The following is a 19872-nucleotide window of genomic DNA, read 5'->3' as shown; positions in this document are numbered from 1 at the left end:
AATGAGGATGGGATGTGAGATAAATGACAGAGATGACAAAGTGGAGGGTGAAGTAGGGGATGAAGCTGCCACATGTAAAATTATCTCCCTTTTGAGACAGAATAGGCTACATCACATGGGTCAGAAAAGGCTGATTTTCCACCTCAAACCCCCCTGGAGTCTCTGGTTATCTGAGGCGCCCCCTTTCTTGGGGCTGTGATAACTGTTTATAGGTTACATGGATGATGTCCTGACGATATATTCCTGTTGCAGATAATCTGCGATGGCTCACAGTCTCAGGATTGTGCCTTGACCTTCAGGTGGTGCTAGGTAATCCCGTTAGCCCCAGGGAGCCGCTGCCTGGAAATCCCAGCAGACCTGTGCTGGCCGTGCCGCACTCTGGATCCCTTACGCCAACCAGCATGCAGAGCCACCTGTAGACACGCAGGTAAGGAGAAACAAGTCTGTTGTTCTGTGCAGGATTGAGGCAGGCGAAATTAATACCCGAGTGCTGATTTTGAGATGATCCACATCTTGGTGAAGTGGCTGCAGAAGTGGTTGTTTATACGAGCAGAATGTTCAGCTGATTGGATGTTGTCTTAGAGCTTTTGATTCGCTTTTGTCTCGCCGGATCTTATTTGAGGACGGTGAGGCTTAAATGCACAAATTGTTCCTAAATTACGAACACAATCAGAACACAAATAAGTACATCCTATGAGTGTCTTCCCCCCTGATTTGTGCTCTTTTCATGGCTGAGAATGATGACGAAGACGTATGTCAGGAATCGATCCAGGCCTAAAGCAGCGAGGAAGGCTGTAGATTAGTTGGGAGACATTTAATCCAATGCTCCAAATTTGGGATTAGGCCAGGGAAGAGGCGCCCCCGCTGATCTCTGATCTCTTTGGCACAGTGGGTCAGGAATCACACAGTGGGATCAACAACAACAGCTCAAACTACGTTGTAAAGATGCCTTGCCTGTGAATTATCTTAATGTTAAACTCATAGATAACTAACTGAAATTTAAACATCGATAACTGCAAATTTATGACATGACATCACCTTTTTTCCCCCCTCCATGCTGGAGATCCACTATGTCTACAGTGGACATTCAGCTCTCACAGAAACAAATCTAGATTAGATTCAACAATAAAGCAGTGGATTTTTAGAGAGAAGTCACTGAGATGTTTTGTGTTTGTTTTCTGAATTCATTGTCTATAGAATATGCTGTATAGTGGACAGACGGAAGCATAGGTCACAGTTAATCAATAAGGCCTTCATGGCCTGTTTGTAGTTGCATATTGATCAATCAGGGGATGAATGTCCCCTGGGCTTATAATAGATCTATGATGCAGACCTTCCTTATTACCCGGGGCTGTAATTGTGATGCTGTCTGAAACGTTTTTTTTTCGACAGCCGCCCTGATTTTCCTCGACCTCTCTGCTTCGGTCAGTTAGTACGACATGTCGCGGGCTCGGTGGCTCTCTGCCCCCGTCGCTGAAGTGGATTAGCTCAACAGGTTGACAAACTGTCACAGGGGGTTAATGAGCACATTTGAGATTAAGTCAGACAAGTGGCACTCCTGCTGACTCTCTCTTTATTTAATTTAATCTCTTTCAAGGATCAGTGCGCTTGGCCAGTTAAAAAAATGTCCTCTCGCTGTACATTTATGACGGATTTCTCTCTGTGTGTAACCGATTGAACCCTCTGTCAACAGTTAACCTGTTGACTGTTGACTCAGGAGCCTGATTTCTGTCTCTTCTCTGAGTTCATTTGCATATCGAAAAAGGCTACATTGCACAATTTACTTGTAATTTAAGTATTTTCTGATTCATTGAGAACCACATAAACGTTTGTAAATGTGTCTGATAAGAAACTACAAATGTTTCACGAGATGAAGGCAAAAACAAAGCAGGTGAACGTCCTTCATCGGACCTCATTAGCTGTTAAGGGTTCTCTGTTTGATGGATGAAGTGGCTAACCTTATATGTGTGTGTGTGTGTGTGTGTGTGTGTGTGTGTGTGTGTGTGTGTGTGTGTGTGTGTGTGTGTTCAACAGGATGTTTAACTGGGTGGTGAAAGTGGTCCCCCAACTCCCTGAAGCTTCTGGGACGGATGACGTTCCTGCTCGTTCAAAAGGGAAATGTCCTCCACAGAAAAACACAGAGGAGTGTTCAGAGGACAGGTAAATGTCTCCGTACACGAGTTCTATACCTCTGTGTGCTTAAATGTGTGAACATACTGACATTTCTACCGTACTTTCTGCACCTCCTCTACAGCCAGACCCAGACCGGAGTTTTAGGCTGGCTGTCTAATGGGTTCGTCAGCGCGCTGCCTCAACCTTCTGGCTCCCCGCGACCCAGCAGGGCCAACGCTGAAGCCAGGGTGAGTGTGTAGGGGTTTGAGTGGACATTTACTCTACTCAGGTCAACGGAAGATCTTCTCCTTATTGTCCTGTGAGGGGAAATATAAAACATCTGCATCTGCTAACATTTATTTAATGCCAGGTTTCGATACTGCTTCAAAATGAAGTCGTTTATCAATTACAGTAGAAGTAGTAGTATTACTATTATTGCAGTATTACTATTAGCTAGAATATTAGTAATACTATAATAATAGTAGTATTACAATAAGATTAGTATTACTATTAATGTGGCTTCAAAACAATAGGAACAAGGCAGATTTACAGTAGACTTTCTTTGGCCTCTACATTTTTCTCATTCTCTATTTTTTGGTTTTCTTTGCCAGTCAAGCGAGGATGGAGAAATGTACGGTATATTAAATAAGAGTGCACATTTATGACTTAATATGTTCTTCAAAGGTAATTCAGTTTGTTTGTTTTTGCCTCCAGGCCTGGAGTGATCGGCTGGGTCGCTCAGGGTCTGACCAAGGTGTTGCCTCAGCCTGACGACAAGTACAAAGAGACTGAAAACAATGAAGAACACACTGAGGTGAGACTCATCTTAACCGCGTCAGAACCGCCAGCATTTTTCTCTCCACAAACAAATACTATATACTATACTATATAATAGGAATTATGTGTTTTATGTCAGCAACAACAACAAAATCGATGTTTTTGAACTGTATGACACTTGACTCAAACAACTTAATAATGTCCTGAAGGACTAATCATGGTAAGGATTAAGCTTAGAGTTGAGCCAGGTTAAACTCCCTCCATTAACTTCACTGCATTTAAACCAATCTCTTTCTGTGGCAACATCCAGACAACCCCCCAGAACAATATCAGACACAATGATTCCAATATGCTGAGTTTTCTGCAGACAACACATGGTCCGGTCATTTCGAGTTAAGTTGCCAAAAAGTTTTATATTGAAACATTTATATTCAGGATGATTCCAGGAGGAAAAACAGCTTTTAGCCCATAAGGGCCCCACCTGTAGCTCTTGGCCCAACTTTTAGTCCACGTGCTGAACTGTGGGTATGGATGTAAAACAGGCCTTTGTGCTTTTGTGCAGAGTAAGGGCTTGCATAGGGAGATGCACATGTGGTGTATTCTGTATAGACTAAACACATGTCAGACAACCATGTGCAGCTCATTCAAATTGACATAATGGATATTAAAGTAAAGAAATCGTATAACCATAATTCACTGGCTTGACTTTAAGTACATCTGTATCTCTTTTCTCCCAGATCTATGATGCAGAAACAATGCCGGGTATGTTTCTTGATTATTTATGTATCAATTATGTTTTGCCATTTTCCACTAAAGTGTCGTTTGTATTGATGGTTGAATATCAGACTGATTGATCTGTCTGTCTGTCCAGATTATGATCCCCTCCCACACATCCCGGTGGTGGAGATGGTGTCAGAGGATGAGTCTGAGGAAGTGCCCCCTCAGTTCCCTCCCAAGTGAGTATAAACGGCCTTTTTATTACACATAAAGTTGAGGCACAGTACCTGACTTTACTGGGCAATCTGAATCAAACACTCACACTCACACATACTCACACACACACATGAGTGCAGGTAGTTTAGGTGCTGACTTTTGTCTTTTTCTTCTGCAGCGTGGTAAACTGGATAAAGCATATGGTCCCTCAGCCAAATATACTGCCCCCTGGTGCCGTACCCGTGGAACCAGCAGCCAAGTCCTCCCGCTCCTCTCTGGACAAACGTACGTTGGATAGCATAACTTCACACACACGGATGCTTGCTTTGTATCCTGGACTTCATGTCTTTCTCTTCTCTCCAGTTCTTTCTCCACCACCTGAATCTCTCAGTGGAATCTCCCTGGATACTGACAGCAAGGCCTCGGGGTACGTTCTGATCCCTCACCGCCCGTTTTAATTCTCTCCAAGGCCGGAAAAAGAGTTATTAGATGGCAAAGTCTGGCCAGCTGGAATGTTAGGTTCTTAGCTGGCTTGACATGTTATCCATCTATCCATCTTCCAACAGTAGATGTCTACATGGACAGTGTGTAACAGCTGAAGTGCATACATTTACATAGTTTGTCTCCTGACAGTGTGGTGGGCTGGTTCTGGTCAGGACTGGGCCTGAAGATGCCTCAACCTGCCATTCCACCAAAAGATGATGCTCAGGTAACATTTGTGGATAAATAAATGCTTCAAACCTTTTCCTTTTCTGGCACTTTCATTAATCTAATCTGTATTCATAACATCTCAGCCCATATGATTTTTTTATTTTTTATTCTCAGGGTGCAGCTGAAGTTCTACAGAAAGGTGAGTTTAGCGTTCATTAATCGTTCCTGTAGTCATAGAAACCCCTCTTCTTGTGATTTCCCCCCCCCCGAGTGCCACAATTCACAGTTCAAGCAAGTGGAATCATATCACCTAAAGTTCTCCCAACAATGTGTTAAATCACTGCAGAGTAACGCCAACAACTTGTAGGAAAACATCTCTTTAATAACACAGGGTTGCATTTTATTCAGGTCATTATTTTATATTTGGAAAGTTTTGCACACGTGTTTCCTGTTGAAGCACCCTCTTGTTTTTCCCCCCATAGTTTTTGAGGAGGTGTTTTGGTCGGACGGTCGGAGCCTAACTCAGTCCCTCTTCTCCTTCTGTTTCAGGGGGGAAGGCGCTGCGAGCCCCTTAAACAGCAGGAGGAGACGGCTGGGCGACGCTCTGAATCTCAGACAGACAGATACCGTTAAACATATTGTACTGTTGGGAGAGCTACAGGTGCTGTGCAGAGTGCAGCTCAGCACAACAAAAACTAGGCAGCTGTGAAATACTACACGAATATCGAGATATATTCGACTCACCTTACTGTACCTCATACAGTTTCACATGAATGTATTACCACTTAAAATGTGTGCACTGATATGTAACTAAAACGTGTACTGTATATGCCGTCGCTAATTAGAGGAGTGTTTGTCTTCAGTCTTTGTGATTTGAATTTTGCACATTTTCTGTTTGACACAGAAACATTTAGCCATTTACTCTGAAACGACTGCAGGTTTCATTCACAAAATATTGCAGACCGAACATTTTTTTTTATTCACACACGTGTGAGTTTGTTGTGCTTGAGCCTATGGCAGCATACACATTGTTTTCATGTTGCCATTTTCATATCCAGAAAGAGCAATAGGAGATTTAAAATTAAAAAAAAGATGTTCACTAGTCATTTAAACACAGGAATAATGTCAGATAAGGCGTCCAATCTTCCCTCCACCCTTCACTAAATCTGGAAATAACAATTAAATGGCAGCTATTTTCATTCATGCCTGCTGTATTTATACTTTATATTTAGAGGAACATTGTGTTAATAGTGCATTTGTAGTCCTTAAGAATGTGTTGATTATTAGGGTCTAAGAAAGCTGAGTTGAGTTTGGGTCTTGATCATGTTGGAGTAAGCTTTTCTGCAGGTTTGATAAAGGTTGCACAACACAAATGTAAGAGTAGCGGGTTAATTAGGTGAACTGTGAACTGTGGCCTGGGGATGTGGTGTGGTGTTTTTAGACTTGATTTGAAGGAACCATACTTGCTCACATTGAAAATATGTTGACCATCGTATGTGTTAGAACACATTTGTGTACTGTGATGTAAGGATAGTACAGGAGTAATAAAGATTCTGTGTGAAATGATTTCATGTGGTGGTTTTATCATCGATGCCTCGATGCATCCTCTGCACATGAAGAGGTTTTCCACCTCATACACCCAAATCCACCAACATTTCCAAAGTCAACCCACAAATCGACATTTGTCACCCTCTCGTAGCTTCGTCCAAACTCAAGCCTGACATGGTCCTAGAGGACGTGGACTCGGACAACGAGGACCAGCAGAAACGCAGAGATCAGTCCAAAGCTACGGCGCCGTCCGCATCGCCGGCGGTGGCGGCAAACCAAGAGCAGACGCAAGACGACGGGGAGCCAGAGACTCCAGAATCACCGGTGGAGGCTGAAACCAAATCTCTAGAAGATGCTGAGACCCAGACGGGACGCTGGACGCCGTTCATTGAAAACATCCGAAAGGAGGCCGAAGGTGTGGCTTTGGCAAGCATGGAGGAACGGTAAGACAGGTGGAGAGTGGAGGCGGTCAGAGGTGCAGCCATTTATGAGGTCACTTCCACTGGATGGAAATGTCCTCATCATATCAAATAATTAACTGGATGTAATTTAAAATAGCTACAAGTATGTCCACTCAAATCCATCTATCATCTTCTATTATGTTCATCCTGATTAACCCAAAACATCCGTATTAACATGTATGCCTCCTTTTAACGGATCGCCATGCTTTATGCTCCTTATGGTCGTCATTTCTATGCAGAAAGGTAGATGAAGCTGCATCACGTCAGTCTGTCTCTCTCTCTAGTCTGCTGCAGGAGCGCATGGAGATGGCCCGCATGGCCGAAGAGGTGGCCCGGGAGACAGCGGAGAAGGCCATCAGACAGATGACCAGCGAGGGACAGTCCCTCAATCTCTCACTTGGGAGTCAAGAGCTGCTGGAGAAGGAGCCCCAAGCTGAGTAAGGACTTGTGCTCAATTAGAAAGAAAGAAAAAAGTGTGTGTTTTGGCTTTTTTTGGGGGGGTGATGACGTGACACTGTTTGTTCGCTGTGAACAGGCTGCCAGCACCACAAGAGGATGAGAGCCAAGAGGACCAGAGTGAAGTCGCAGAGTAAGAATGCATTCATGGAGGTTTAAAACTTCACTTTATTGAAATCCTTTTGTAAACCCACTTCTTATTTCACCTAGAAATTGTATCCTATAATAATAATAATAATAATAATAATAATAATAATAATAATAATAATAATAATAATAATAGCATTGCTATAAAACAGTTATTATATCTCTGATTTAAAAGTGTAAGTTATACCGAAGCTACTTAAATAAGCTTCCACGTGCCGAGTTCCCACTCTGATCCCAGCGCCAGTCGTTTGGCTGTCAAGCTGCCAAATCCCGCGGGTTCTCGTTACGCGATCTTTTTCCGCGCGCTGCCTCAGCTTCACACCAACGTGCCATAGCAACCACAGCTTCCCTTGGCAACGGCCGACCCCCACCTCTCAACGGTTCCCCCGGTAACCGCGCGCACCTGCTTCCCCTGCCGCCGCCGCCGCTGCTGTTGTTTCACGTCTGGATGCGCGCGCACGGGAAATGATGGACGGAGACCTGTTGGATTATTTTCTAATCTTCTTCTTCTTCACACGAACCCACGGAGAGTTTCCTGTCGCTCATCGTGTCTCGACACTCTGACGACATTTTTGTTGTTGTCGGGATTGTTAACGAGCAACGCGCGTAAATGTAGAGGGAGAAAGTGAGTATTTTACGATAAGCTCGAGGTTAAGTGGACTAATATTACGACATGAATGAATTTGACCTATTATTTAACCCTAACTTTATTATATCAACTTAATACCCGCGGTGTGTTTCTATCTAACGTGTATTCAGTAGAGACCAGAATTTGATTTAAAAATTACAATATAATCATTCTACGTACAGTCTATAAACCATGTGTTATTACATTCATTCAGCATATTACATGTTATATAATATTTTGAAACATAAATAGACATAAAGACACTAAAAATAAAAGGAAAATCTACCCTAAAATAAAATCCACACAGTTTTAGAGTATAGGCTGTCTGTCTGTCATCAATATTTTCATACACTTGTGTCTATGTGTCTGATTTTCATATCCTAATACGAGATTCAACGAGCCCACGTAAATAGAAAAAGTCTGAAAAGCTGGAAGTGAAACGTGTACATTTTGTTCGAGGTTTGCCCAAGAAATACCAGCATTTTCATCAAAACTGCAGTCAAACCATTATTTATTGGACCAAATTACATAAATCTGACTGAAGAATGGACTTGATGCGGGTAACCTCGCTCTGCCAGTCTGATACATTCATTGTCTCATTTTGTTTGTCACTCATCCTGCAGAAAGGAACAGAGCCTTGAGGAGGAGACTGATGAACCGGACATAAAGGAACCAGGTAGAGATCCAGACAGAATCCAGACGCCCACCCCTGCACACACAATAGTTGCAATTAAAAAAAAAAGTGAATTAATTTGAAATAACAGTATTGTCCCTTTGAAAATGAAAAAAAAATGAAAGTCAGTAAATCAAAGCATGCTATGTTCCGTTCTCTATAACATGTTATACATCAACACCAGGCTGATTTGATTTGTGACAGTTGGGTATTCTCTTTAAATCTCATGAAATCTATAATAAAAAAAAAAAAGTAGAGCCAAAGGAGGAAGCCGAGCCGCAGCAGACGTCCCCCTCTCCACCTCCAAGTCCTGAACCAGTTAAGACTACTGAGTCGGAGCCTGAATCGGACGCAGAACCAGAACCAGAGACCAAGACCCAGGAAGCCGACTCCGAAGCCGAGCCTGTGACCCAGCAGCCGCAGAAAGCAAAGGAAGGCAGTCAGAGCGCTAACGCTGACACAGCTGGTGAAAAGGTAATGAACATGATGAGTGTAATACCCAGGACACCTTTAATTCAACCGGCTGCCTCACCTCACTGACGAATAGCATGGTCTTATGTCTTTGTTTCTGTCCTGTTCTTTCACGTCGGACTAAAAACAACCTTAATACAAAATAAATTACTCAAAACAAAAGGTTTTCTTACATAACACTCATGTTTTAGTCACAATTCAGAGAAGCTTCCATCCTTTTGTGCATCAAAATGTCTGTTTGACGTCCTACACATGATCATATCTGTTATTACTGATACATAGGATTCTCATACCTTTATCTCATGCAGAGATATTAATGCTTGACATTTATTCATGCTTTGTGTCTTTTGTAGGAGGAGGAAGCTACTGGGGACGGATGTGGTGGTATGCACGGATCTACTTTGTTATGTTTTGATGTGTTTTTCCTTCTATGTGACTGTGGTTACAGCTGTTATATTACTGCCTTAATGAGCATCTCACTCTGGTATTTCACTGACTTCTGTCACATGCACGTCTACGTCCAGACTTCTGTGTTTATTACTGTTATGTACACGTCACCTGCTCTGACATCATCTCCACCGCTGTTCGAAGCCGCCCTTGCTTACCATCCACCTGTCTCCTCTTTAGCTCCAGTCAGCTGCGATGCATTTAAGAGCTGCCTGATGCGCATCCCTCACACCTCCGAGTGCCTCGGCAACATCAACGCGTTCTTCAAAGAGAACGGCATCTCCACTCCCAAAATACCCTCCATGCCAAATCTACCCACCCAGCTCTCCGACGTTACCAAGCTCTTACCCTCCCTTCCCCCCGAACTGCGCCAAGAGTTCTCCAGCATCCGACTCACGCAGGTCCCCCGGAACATCGCCCAGACTCTGACTGAGCTTTTGCCCAAAAGCGCCGAGGGTTCGGTCAGTCTTCCTCAGAGCTTCTCAAACATCCCGCAGAAGCTTTCCCAGTTGCCCAGCCGGACGCAGCAGTACTTCCTCAACATCCAGAACCGCCTCAACAGCCTTATGCCTCAAGATGCCTAAGAAACAGCAGCAACAACAGCAGAAACCGAAGCAAGACAAGAATCAGCAAATTGTGGAACTGAACCGGCTCGTCCGACACTCCCCTCTCCCTCCTCCTCCTCCTCGCCATCCTCACCTGCGGTCCCGTTCCCCGTCTCCGTCCTCCCTGCACAGTAGCGCGTCCGACTTACCCAACGTGCCATCCTACCCGCGCCTGCCTCCGATTGTCAGCCCCCCGTCCAAGCAGCTCAACGCCGCGTCCCGCCAGCTGTCCGGGTTCTCTAACCCGGCGTTCTTCATTGAAGACGACTCAGACATTTCGCCAGTAAGACCCACAGGTGAATCTGCAGCAGCGGGAAAGTTAACTATCGTGAGATTCCTTGTAGATACCTGAACTCAGCCATAATAACTAATAATAACAGTAATAAACTTGTTCTCAAATTAAAAGAACAGCTGATTGCCCTTAAATTTGATTTTAAAATGATCATTTGCAAGCTTTAAAACTGAGTTCAGATGTCATGGCAAATGCACTTTTCAGGATTATTGAGCATGCTGTCAGGACAAAACCAGTAGCTGTTTGGTGTTGTGGTGGTGATTTGTATGTTTGTGCTTGGATGTGAATAAACCACCACAGTTGTTTGAATATAGAAACCTAAGGAAAAGAGGTGAACATCCTCAAACTTTTCTAATATTTTGCAGAGGAAAATCAGGATTCAGGACCTCAGAGGGAGGAGAAAAGTTTAAAATGTTGATATAGTCTGTAGGAAACCCGAGGAGGCAGCATACTGACTGTTGACACTTTAAATGAAGACGACAGAATTGTGCCATTGTGCCATGATCCTGATTAGCTGGCCTGAATGCCGGATGAGTAAGCTGGTCCTCTCAGCTATCAAGGTTCTCTTAAGGTTGATCCTCCTGCATTAGCCCGATGTAGGCCCGATGGTAAATCTGCTTCTCACACTCTCCTGCCTCTGCTTGCGGCGCTGCTGAACAACGTATTTGTCCTGAATACACATTTTTATCGATGCTCCTTATTAATACGTGTGTTTCCAACCTCTCCAGAGAGCTCCAGCCTCAGTCTTCGTCCAGCTGTCAATGTAGAGGATGTTGACTCAGACCTTGAGAGAGGAGGAGGAGGGGAGAAACGGAGCAACATCCCCAAAATCCTCACCCCCCAGGACCCCAAACTTACAACCCTTACCGTCCCTGTGACCCCTTCTGGAGGTCGTCAGAGGTGAGAAATACTCCCACTAGTACTCTATGTCCTCTAACAACGTACAGAATATGATTTACTCTACTTTTTTACATCAAATCTAATGTTTTTTTGAAAGGCTGAGTTTAGGTGTTAAAGACATACATTATAATATGTGCATTACAATATTTTTAAAAATCTTTTTCCCCTCATGCTTTCATCTACAGTAAAGGAGATAAAGAGTAAGGAGTATGAAAATAAACATTTTATCATTATATATACTTTCTATCATTTTGGAGTGAAACTCTGCATGTTTTTAGTGCTGTTTGAAACAGATCTACTGCCATCTACTGTCTGTATTTCAGTGTCCTGCTTAAACTGCATGTGTTGCTGAGGAAAATCAGAAATGTCTTTCAATTTGGTCCCACGGTTGTGAAATCTGTTTTTGCACATAAACAGCAATCAAAGCTGCCAAAATGGCACCCAGACTAACCAGCACACATTGTTGATGCAGAACAGAGTGTGAATCCCTGTGAAGCTGAAGTTGTTTGTGTTTCTTGTGTCGTGCCGTTCTGTGTTGTGATGTTCTCGCATGTTCTCTGTCATAACATAGCAGAAGTCAACCAATAAACGGATGCATGGCAATCTCCCGCGTATATCATTACTGTGTATTACCTGTAGACATGGATGGATTACTGAACGGGCCTACCGAGTGCAGGCGTCAGGGTTAAAACGACACAAAATGACCACACAGAAATGTAACGGAGTTCCCGTGTAGAGAGGGGTGGGCGGTCCTTTGTGCCCAGAGGCCCGTAGTCTCATAATGCCTCCATGCCTGTAGAGTTCTGGAGGTGATTATCTTCACTTGTCACCCGTTTCTTGGGTTAATATCATGCTTTCCCTGGCATGTAATCCACACACAAACCCCCTCTCTCCCCCCGTCCCTCTCTCCCGATCCCACATACACACTTGCTTCAAACCCTCCTCTAACCATCCGTGACAGAAGTGGAAGGAATCGTAGGACAATCTGGTCAAAGATGTAAGATCTCAACCCTTTCTAAATACTGGATTGACCACATCACGGTGGATTTTAGTTTGAGAAAAGGAAACAATACCTAACTAAGGCAGCATTGTCTCTCCTCAACGTCAACAGTAGGACGCTTCAGTCTCAAAGTGAAGATGACGATGATGATGAAGGCCCTGTCAGAGCCTGGCCCAGCCAGTCCAGCCTGCACAACTCTGATGACCTGTGAGCCACACTCGCACATTCACAATAATACAAGTCTGCATAAAATCTCACTAACTTTTTTATTTCTTTCCCCCAAGAGTGAAAGAGCGTCCGGCGTCTTCGGCCAGTCAGACCAGCATGGTGGTCAACGAGCGTCTTCAGGAGCTGGTCCGGATGTTTAAAGAGAGAACAGAGAAGGCGAAGGAGAAACTCATCGACCCTGACAGCTCCGACGAGGACAGCACCGTCCCCTGTGAGTTAGAGTCTGTGTCCCTTTGTCTAACACACACACACACACACACACACACACACACACACACACACACACACACACACACACACGAACCAGCATCTCTCAGTGTTTTCATCAGTGCTTTAACAGTGGACCAAGGGTGCCTCAGGATTTGTTAAGTTGTGCTTTTTACAGTTCATTTTAATATATTTTCCCCATATAAAATACTAGGTAATATTTGCATTGACAAAACGTCTCTTTTCATTAAACAAACAACAACAAAAAATGTATCTCAATCTAAGAAATAAGCAATGAACATACCTAACTAAATAAATAAATAAAATGATTCTGTAAATATGCAGTTACGCTGCAGGTATGTTGGGTATTTAAGCCAGTAACACTATGGGGTTTCTGCCTGTTCTCTGGGTGCACAACAGTGAGAAGCATAATGTCACAAACAAGGCGTCATTTCAAGCTGATCAGCGTGCCGTGTGGCTTAATCATTTATGATTTAAATTAAGAGTATTTTTAGAATCCCACATCCTTCATTTAGTAATAGAGAAGACCTAAATTGGGCATGAATGCAGAACCAAATCAGCAGCGTACCGTTTGAAAAGGGGGAAGTGTACACACAGCTGGCAACCACATGAGCAGTGAGGTCTTTGTTGGCAAAACATTTGCCTCGCTGGTTGAAATGCTACTCTGGAGATTGTAAACGTTTGCACACATGTTAGTAGTGTAGTAGTTCCCGAGTCTGTGGCAGCAGTCTGGGCTGTGCACGTTAATATGGTATGATCCTCCTAAGAGGGTGTGATTCACTAGGATAGTTTATTTTCACTTCCAGAGATAACAGTTAAGCTAACCTAAGACGTTTCTGCACATTAATTCCTTTGTGGCGTAGAAAAGTCCACCTCCTTCACCACGCAGGTAAACAGGAGCCTCCATCACCTGCTGCAAGCACACACTGTATTACTCAGGTATAAGACTAATCTACACGGCTAACACCTGAGTGCCCTTCATAACTGGAGCACTCTGATCCGCTCTCAGATGGTAAACCTTCTTCTTTGCATCCTCTCGTGAGTTCTTCTGACCTTTTATTGCCTCCCTTCAGCTCCTCCTCAGGCGTTGGCTCCTCAGCCAATAGATGGAGGAGAGAAGGAGGCACGAGCAGGTCCATCAGGAGGAGGTGGAGGAGGAGGAGGAGGAGGAGGAGGAGATGTAGAGAATGGGGCGGAGGAGGAGCAGTCTAGCCGCTGCTGCAAGGTGAAAACTCCTCGCTGGATACAAGCTTGTATGCACTACCGCTTCCCCGCCAGCATCGACCCGTTCACCAGTGAGAACCCTCCGGACACGGGGCCCGACCGTACAGCAGAATCTCCTTTATTTAAACCACTCAGACATGAATGTCACACACACGTCTTTGTTTGACTACATTTAAAAACAACACATTGATTCAAACGTACTGAGCTGACAACTGCCTGTTCCATTAACATGCAACCATCATTATGAGGTTTGAGTAAAGGGGAATCTACTGTACTGTCACATGTCTCCTAATCGTCTGTCATTGCCCTTTTCTCTTCCCCTTTTTTCACATTCATAAGGACTTTGTCCATTTTCTATCACCTTTCTGTCTCCTTCAATTCCAAATAATGCAAAATGTGCTTTATATTACAGATGATCTTGCTTATTTGTCATGCTTTCATTCCCATCAGTCTTTAGTTAACAGCATATAAATCATTCATCTCTCCTTGTTTCCAACTCTCCTATCGTCTCTCTCCCCCTCTCTCTGTTAACCCTCTCCTATTGTCTCTCTCCCCCTCTCTCCGTTAACCCTCTCCTATCGTCTCTCTCCCCCTCTCTCCGTTAACCCTCTCCTATCGTCTCTCTCCCCCTCTCTCCGTTAACCCTCTCCTATTGTCTCTCTCCCCCTCTCTCCGTTAACCCTCTCCTATTGTCTCTCTCCCCCTCTCTCCGTTAACCCTCTCATCTTGGTCTCTCTCTCCTCAGACCTGATGTACGTGCTGTGGATGTTTTTGGTCACTCTGGCCTGGAACTGGAACGCATGGTTCATCCCTGTGCGCTGGGCCTTCCCCTACCAGACTCCGGACAACATTTATTACTGGCTGCTGACCGACTACCTGTGTGACCTCATTTACATCCTGGACATTAGCATCTTCCAGCCTCGCCTGCAGTTTGTCCGCGGAGGGGACATAGTGGTGAGTTGTGTGGAAAGTGTGTAAGCTAGGGCACGGGCTGCTGACATCACTGGAATCACTGTTTTATAGTGAACAAAAACAGAAATAATCACTTCAGTTATATTTAGGGGTGACTACTGGCAAGAATCTCCGATACGATACATATCACGATACTTTGGTTATGATACAATACATATCACAATATCGTGATATTGTGATACAATACGTATCACAATATCACGATATTGCGATATAAATAAAGATGAAAACACAAGTACCTGTATATGTACATCAGATGATATTGATCAGAGGACAAAACTATTTCATTCAAAACAGCCTCTCCATTTTATTAATTCCCATGAAATTCACTGGAATAAATATTGAAATTAAAATGAAAAAGGATAAAGTACTGCCTTCACAACGCGTCTAAACATGAATCTCTTTTTTTTTTAAATCGATCTTTGGAGTTGAAAAATCTACAAAGTATCGCGATATATTGCAGTATCGATATTTTTACTCACCCCTAGTTATATTATATAATATATAGTTTACTTTATGTTGAGTAATATTGTCCCAGAAATACAGTATTTACGATATTTGTTGTTTTAAGACCATTTTATAGCATTTTATGGAAAATGTAAAAGCATAATAACAACATTGGTTTAAGACTATAATACAGTAATCAACCAACCAGGTTCATTATTCATATCTGCAGTTACTTTTTTTTTTTTTACAGTGTGACAAAAAAGACATGAGGAAGAATTACATGAAAACCAAACGTTTCAAAGTAAGTAACTTGAGTTGAATAAAAGCTATATTTTTGAGTCATCGAAGCGTTTCAGGACCTTCTTGTGTTTCAGTTTGATGTAGCCAGCCTGGTTCCTCTGGAGCTCTTCTATTTTAAAACGGGCATCAACCCTCTGCTCCGCTTACCCAGGCTGCTGAAGGTGAGGTGTATTCATGACAACCTGTTACAGTATATCAGCATTTACAGCTATTCAGATGCTTTTGTTCTGCCTCCCCAGATCAACTCCTTCTTTGAGTTCAACGAGCGTCTAGAGGCCATCTTGACCAAAGCCTTCATCTACAGGTCAGCTGTAGCCTGGTGGTATCTCTCTTGAGTGTCTCTTAAATCGGGTTTCGTAACCACTGGGCACAGGTTACGTTGTCACAGATGCATAGGTGAGGTGTGGTGAGGAAATATGTCCCTGAATACTTTAAATTTGGTTTCATAATGGCAGGGAGTGATGGGTGGTGAGAGTCAGTCTGAGCAGCTGACAGCTGACTTTGTTTTTTTCCCATTTATTTGGGAATGTGGTCCTCAAAATGTTCCAAATTGTTGAGAACATCTGACTTAAATGGCTGATTTCAGTGAGTCTCATTCGATTGACCCATTTGGTTTGAATGGTTACGTGATCAGCTGTTCAGGGTTGCATTTCTCTGCGTTTTTACCAGCGTCACCACCAGCATAAAGCACCACCGACATTCAGAATGGGAGGCCTGATTTGTTGTGATTTTAGCCTCTCTATCTCTTCTCTCATGTTGTCTTCCTTAAGATGAACCCAGATGAACCAACTTGGGTATTCAGATGACACAAATGTGCCGCTCTCTCACTCTCTGTCCCTCAGGGTGATCCGCACCACCACCTACCTTCTCTACTGCCTCCACTGTAACGCCTGTCTTTACTACTGGGGCTCTGCCTTCACGGGACTGGGATCAACCAAGTGGGTGTACAACGGCGAAGGCAACAGGTTGGTGGGATAAACGTGTGACTGGCGATCCATCGTGTCCCTCCTCGGGGTCTTTCTAACGCCTCCTCTCTTCGTCTCTGCTGCTCAGTTACATTCGCTGTTACTACTTTGCTGTGAAGACCTTGATCACCATTGGGGGTCTGCCAGACCCCACCACCCTGTTTGAGATCGTCTTCCAACTCATCAACTACTTTGTCGGAGTCTTTGCCTTCTCTATCATGATTGGACAGGTTGGTATATCGTGCCTTCCACATATATTTGCCATTAAAAAGCTCCAGTGTGTTGAGGACGCCGTTGAAAATGAGCCTTTTGTCTCACAGATGCGTGATGTGGTCGGTGCAGCCACGGCAGGGCAGACCTACTACCGCACATGTATGGACAACACTATCAAATACATGTCCTCCTATCGCATCCCCAAAGACGTGCAGAACCGTGTCAAAACCTGGTACAACTACACCTGGCAATCGCAGGGCATGCTGGGTAAGAAGAGCGCCATCTGGTGAGCACTCGTATGCATCTCCCACGCCTGACCTTTCATTCATAGCGTTCCTCTCGCTTGTCCGTCTTCCAGATGAGCAGGAGCTGCTGACTCAGTTGCCAGATAAGATGCGTCTCGACATTGCTATCGACGTCAACTACTCCATAGTCAGCAAGGTCCCTCTTTTTCAGGTAGGAGTTCCTTAAAACAGGTGAGAACATTGCAGGTGAACAAGAGGTCACGGTGTTCTCTCTTTTTTGTCTTCCCTCTTGACAGGGTTGTGACAGACAGATGATCTTTGACATGCTGAAAAGCCTCCGCTCGGTCGTTTACCTGCCTGGGGATTATGTCTGCAAAAAGGTGAAAGGAAAACTTGTGTTTTGTTTGTTCAAGACGCCTGTGTCACTCTCAGCCTCTCATCGTCTTTTCTCGTGCTCAGGGCGAGGTGGGTCGGGAGATGTACATCATAAAGGCAGGGGAGGTGCAAGTGGTCGGAGGACCGGATGGGAAGACAGTGTTTGTCACCCTCAGAGCAGGATCTGTCTTCGGAGAGATCAGGTGAACGAAGCTGCCGTCTCTGACAAATATCTTAGAATAGGATGGTGGAAAATGTCACTTTCAAGCATTATTTGTCTTGTTGGCAGTTTGCTTTCAGTAGGTGGGGGTAACCGGCGCACGGCGAATGTAATTGCCCATGGCTTTGCCAATCTCTTCATCCTTGACAAGAAGGACCTGAATGAGATCCTGGTCCATTACCCCGAGTCCAAGAAACTGCTCCGCAAGAAGGCCAGGTTAATTAGTCTGAACATCACTGAACCCTCTGCTTGATATGTCCTGTATGCTACAGATGTAATGGAGCCTTGTTCTTTGCCTGCTTGTATGTAATTAAAAGTCTTTTCCCTTCGATCACAGGAAGATGCTCACCAAGGGGAAGAAACCTGAGCCCAAAGAAGAGGCGAAGGATCCCCCTCAGGTCATGGCAGCCCACGTTAGACCCGAGACCCCCAGACTGCTGAGAGCCGCCCTGGAGATGACAGAGAGATCATCTGGACTTAAAGGAGCTCTGGCTAAAGTCAAGGAGAAGACCAACAAGTCCAGTGTCTCGTTGCAGGTGAATATAGACACAAAACAAATAAAACATATCTGCACACGTGGCAGTTGAAGAGAAGGATGTTCATCTCTTGTCTTCCAGCCCTCCATCTCCTCCTCCCTGCCTCCTCCATCCCCCACCTCCAGCGATAGAGACGTGGACACACCGTCACCCTCCTCCGCCGGCTCTGCAACGTATCGCTCTGCCTCCCGTTGCCTCAACAACAACAACAACACGGCGTCTGCATCCCGGTGCCACGGTGACGCAGAGGAAGAGCTCGCCGCGGACAAAAGTGAGGCAGGTGTCAGCTAGGGAAGGGAACGAGGGAGGGAAGGAGAAAGAAAATACGTCGTTCTAATTCTTTAAATGACAAGGGAAGGAGGAGATTGTGAAATGAGAATTCAGGTGACAGTCCCTAAGAAGAGAGGGGAGATCGAAATGAAGAAAGGCTCCCTTTAAAATGAAAATAGAGGAGAAAACAATGCGACAGTGTGTCTGAATGGTGGAATCAAATGTTGTTAATGAACATTTAGACAGCTGCCGTCTTGACGTGAGCCGGATCTGCTCGTGGGAGTTGTGTTCGACGCAAAAAAGAAAATCAAGGTCGTACTGTATTCCACACGTAGCTCCTTTTTGTACATTACATTGTGTGAAATATCGTTGGCGTAACATTAGCTGCTGAAACTCGATCTTCTTTCCACCTCCACACACTTCTTTATGAATTACATGATTAGAGCAAGCCAACTGAGCTTCTTGTCTTTCTGAAACACACAGAATGTTTTTGCTGTTGTTGTCTGCTGACCGTTCTTCTCTTATTCTGTTGGAAGCTTGAAATTAACAATTTGCCTTGTAGGTTTTTGTCCTTTACCGTTTATTTGTGTGTGTTCGTGTCGGTGTGAGTACAGAAACAGACGTAGTAAATCCACACTTCTGTCGTGAAGTCGTCATGTTATTATTGTACATAGATTTTCTGTCTGTCTTTGAACTTTATAGCTTTAAGCAAGCTCAAACATCAGCTAGCCTCTTCTTACCTCAACGCTGTATTTACATGCTAATCAAAGCGATCAATGTATCAAATGTATCCATTAATGTGTGTAATATGTGCTCTACATATTTTACAACTGCAGTTAACTTTTCGTTTTTGTGTTTTCTTTCATTTGTTTTGTAAAATGGTGTAAATATATCCAGGAATCCCACTTTAATGTAAAACCACTGTCCTGCTTCGTAGTGTCATGGCATGTAAATAATGATAAATATTTACTTTATAATGTTGCCGGCTCAGTAATGATGTCCAATTTATTATTTTTGTATAGATTGTATAGGTTTGATTATTGATACAGACTCAGAAAACCCATAAACCAGCTAACTTGTTTATCAAATTATCAATGTTTATCATTTATGGTGTGTGTGTGTGTGTGTGTGTGTGTGTGTGTGTGTGTGTGTGTGTGTGTGTCTGTGTGTGTGTTTTATGTTAATGCCCTTAAACTCATGTATTTTGTGAATAAATGACCTGTTTCAACATATTTAGAGTTTGATATCTGACCTGCAATGACCCCGGTAGAAATCCAAAGAGTAAACCAACCAAAAACAGCAAAAACAAGGGAACTGCAGTGACGTTGGTCTTCATCGGTGATTCATCAGCGTCACCTGACTGACGAAGCTGCAGGTGATGCAGCTGATTACCGAGCTTTTAAATACTCACAGGAGACGCCGAGGAGGGCAGACAGACAGACAGACAGACAGACCCGGAGCACAGACGGGCAACGTGTGTCTGCGTTCACTGAGCTGTAAAGAAACAAGCTGAATATATATAACTTTTAATAGAAGCACACATTAAAA

At 43.9% G+C, this 19872-nt stretch overlaps 1 protein-coding gene across 1 annotated transcript; it reads left to right on the top strand.

Annotated features, from left to right (window-relative positions):
- The first annotated feature begins 205 nt into the window (after nt 1-205).
- Nucleotides 206-18526, top strand: LOC311018625 (cyclic nucleotide-gated channel beta-1). Its single transcript, XM_084017660.1, has 36 exons — nt 206-427; nt 2035-2160; nt 2255-2360; nt 2724-2743; nt 2827-2926; nt 3627-3651; nt 3761-3845; nt 4001-4107; nt 4186-4249; nt 4456-4531; nt 4648-4672; nt 6173-6464; nt 6767-6919; nt 7018-7071; nt 8337-8389; nt 8643-8860; nt 9211-9241; nt 10930-11101; nt 11287-11301; nt 12063-12098; nt 12213-12308; nt 12386-12540; nt 13631-13852; nt 14527-14735; nt 15451-15501; nt 15575-15661; nt 15740-15804; nt 16343-16465; nt 16554-16695; nt 16786-16945; nt 17037-17134; nt 17220-17303; nt 17383-17501; nt 17588-17734; nt 17856-18054; nt 18136-18526. Exons 2-36 carry the CDS (start codon nt 2036-2038, stop codon nt 18343-18345), a joined length of 3924 nt encoding a protein of 1307 aa, XP_083873786.1. The 5' UTR covers nt 206-427; nt 2035; the 3' UTR covers nt 18346-18526.
- The last annotated feature ends 1346 nt before the right edge of the window (nt 18527-19872 follow it).

The sequence above is a fragment of the Eutrigla gurnardus genome (assembly GCF_963514095.1).
Source record: "Eutrigla gurnardus genome assembly, chromosome: 9".
Lineage (NCBI taxonomy): Eukaryota > Metazoa > Chordata > Actinopteri > Perciformes > Triglidae > Eutrigla > Eutrigla gurnardus.
The sequence above is the reverse complement of the archived record's forward strand: the minus strand, read 5'-3'. Positions and strand labels throughout refer to the sequence as shown.

What these genes read in the sequence shown, in the direction of transcription:
- LOC311018625 (XM_084017660.1), top strand. Translation starts at nt 2,036, where the DNA reads ATGTTTAACTGGGTGGTGAAAGTGGTCCCCCAACTCCCTGAAGCTTCT. An exon ending in CACCAAAAGATGATGCTCAG is followed by an intron (nt 4,532 to 4,647) that starts GTAACATTTGTG and finishes TTTTATTCTCAG; the next exon opens with GGTGCAGCTGAAGTTCTACA. An exon ending in TCTGTCTTCGGAGAGATCAG is followed by an intron (nt 17,502 to 17,587) that starts GTGAACGAAGCT and finishes TCTTGTTGGCAG; the next exon opens with TTTGCTTTCAGTAGGTGGGG.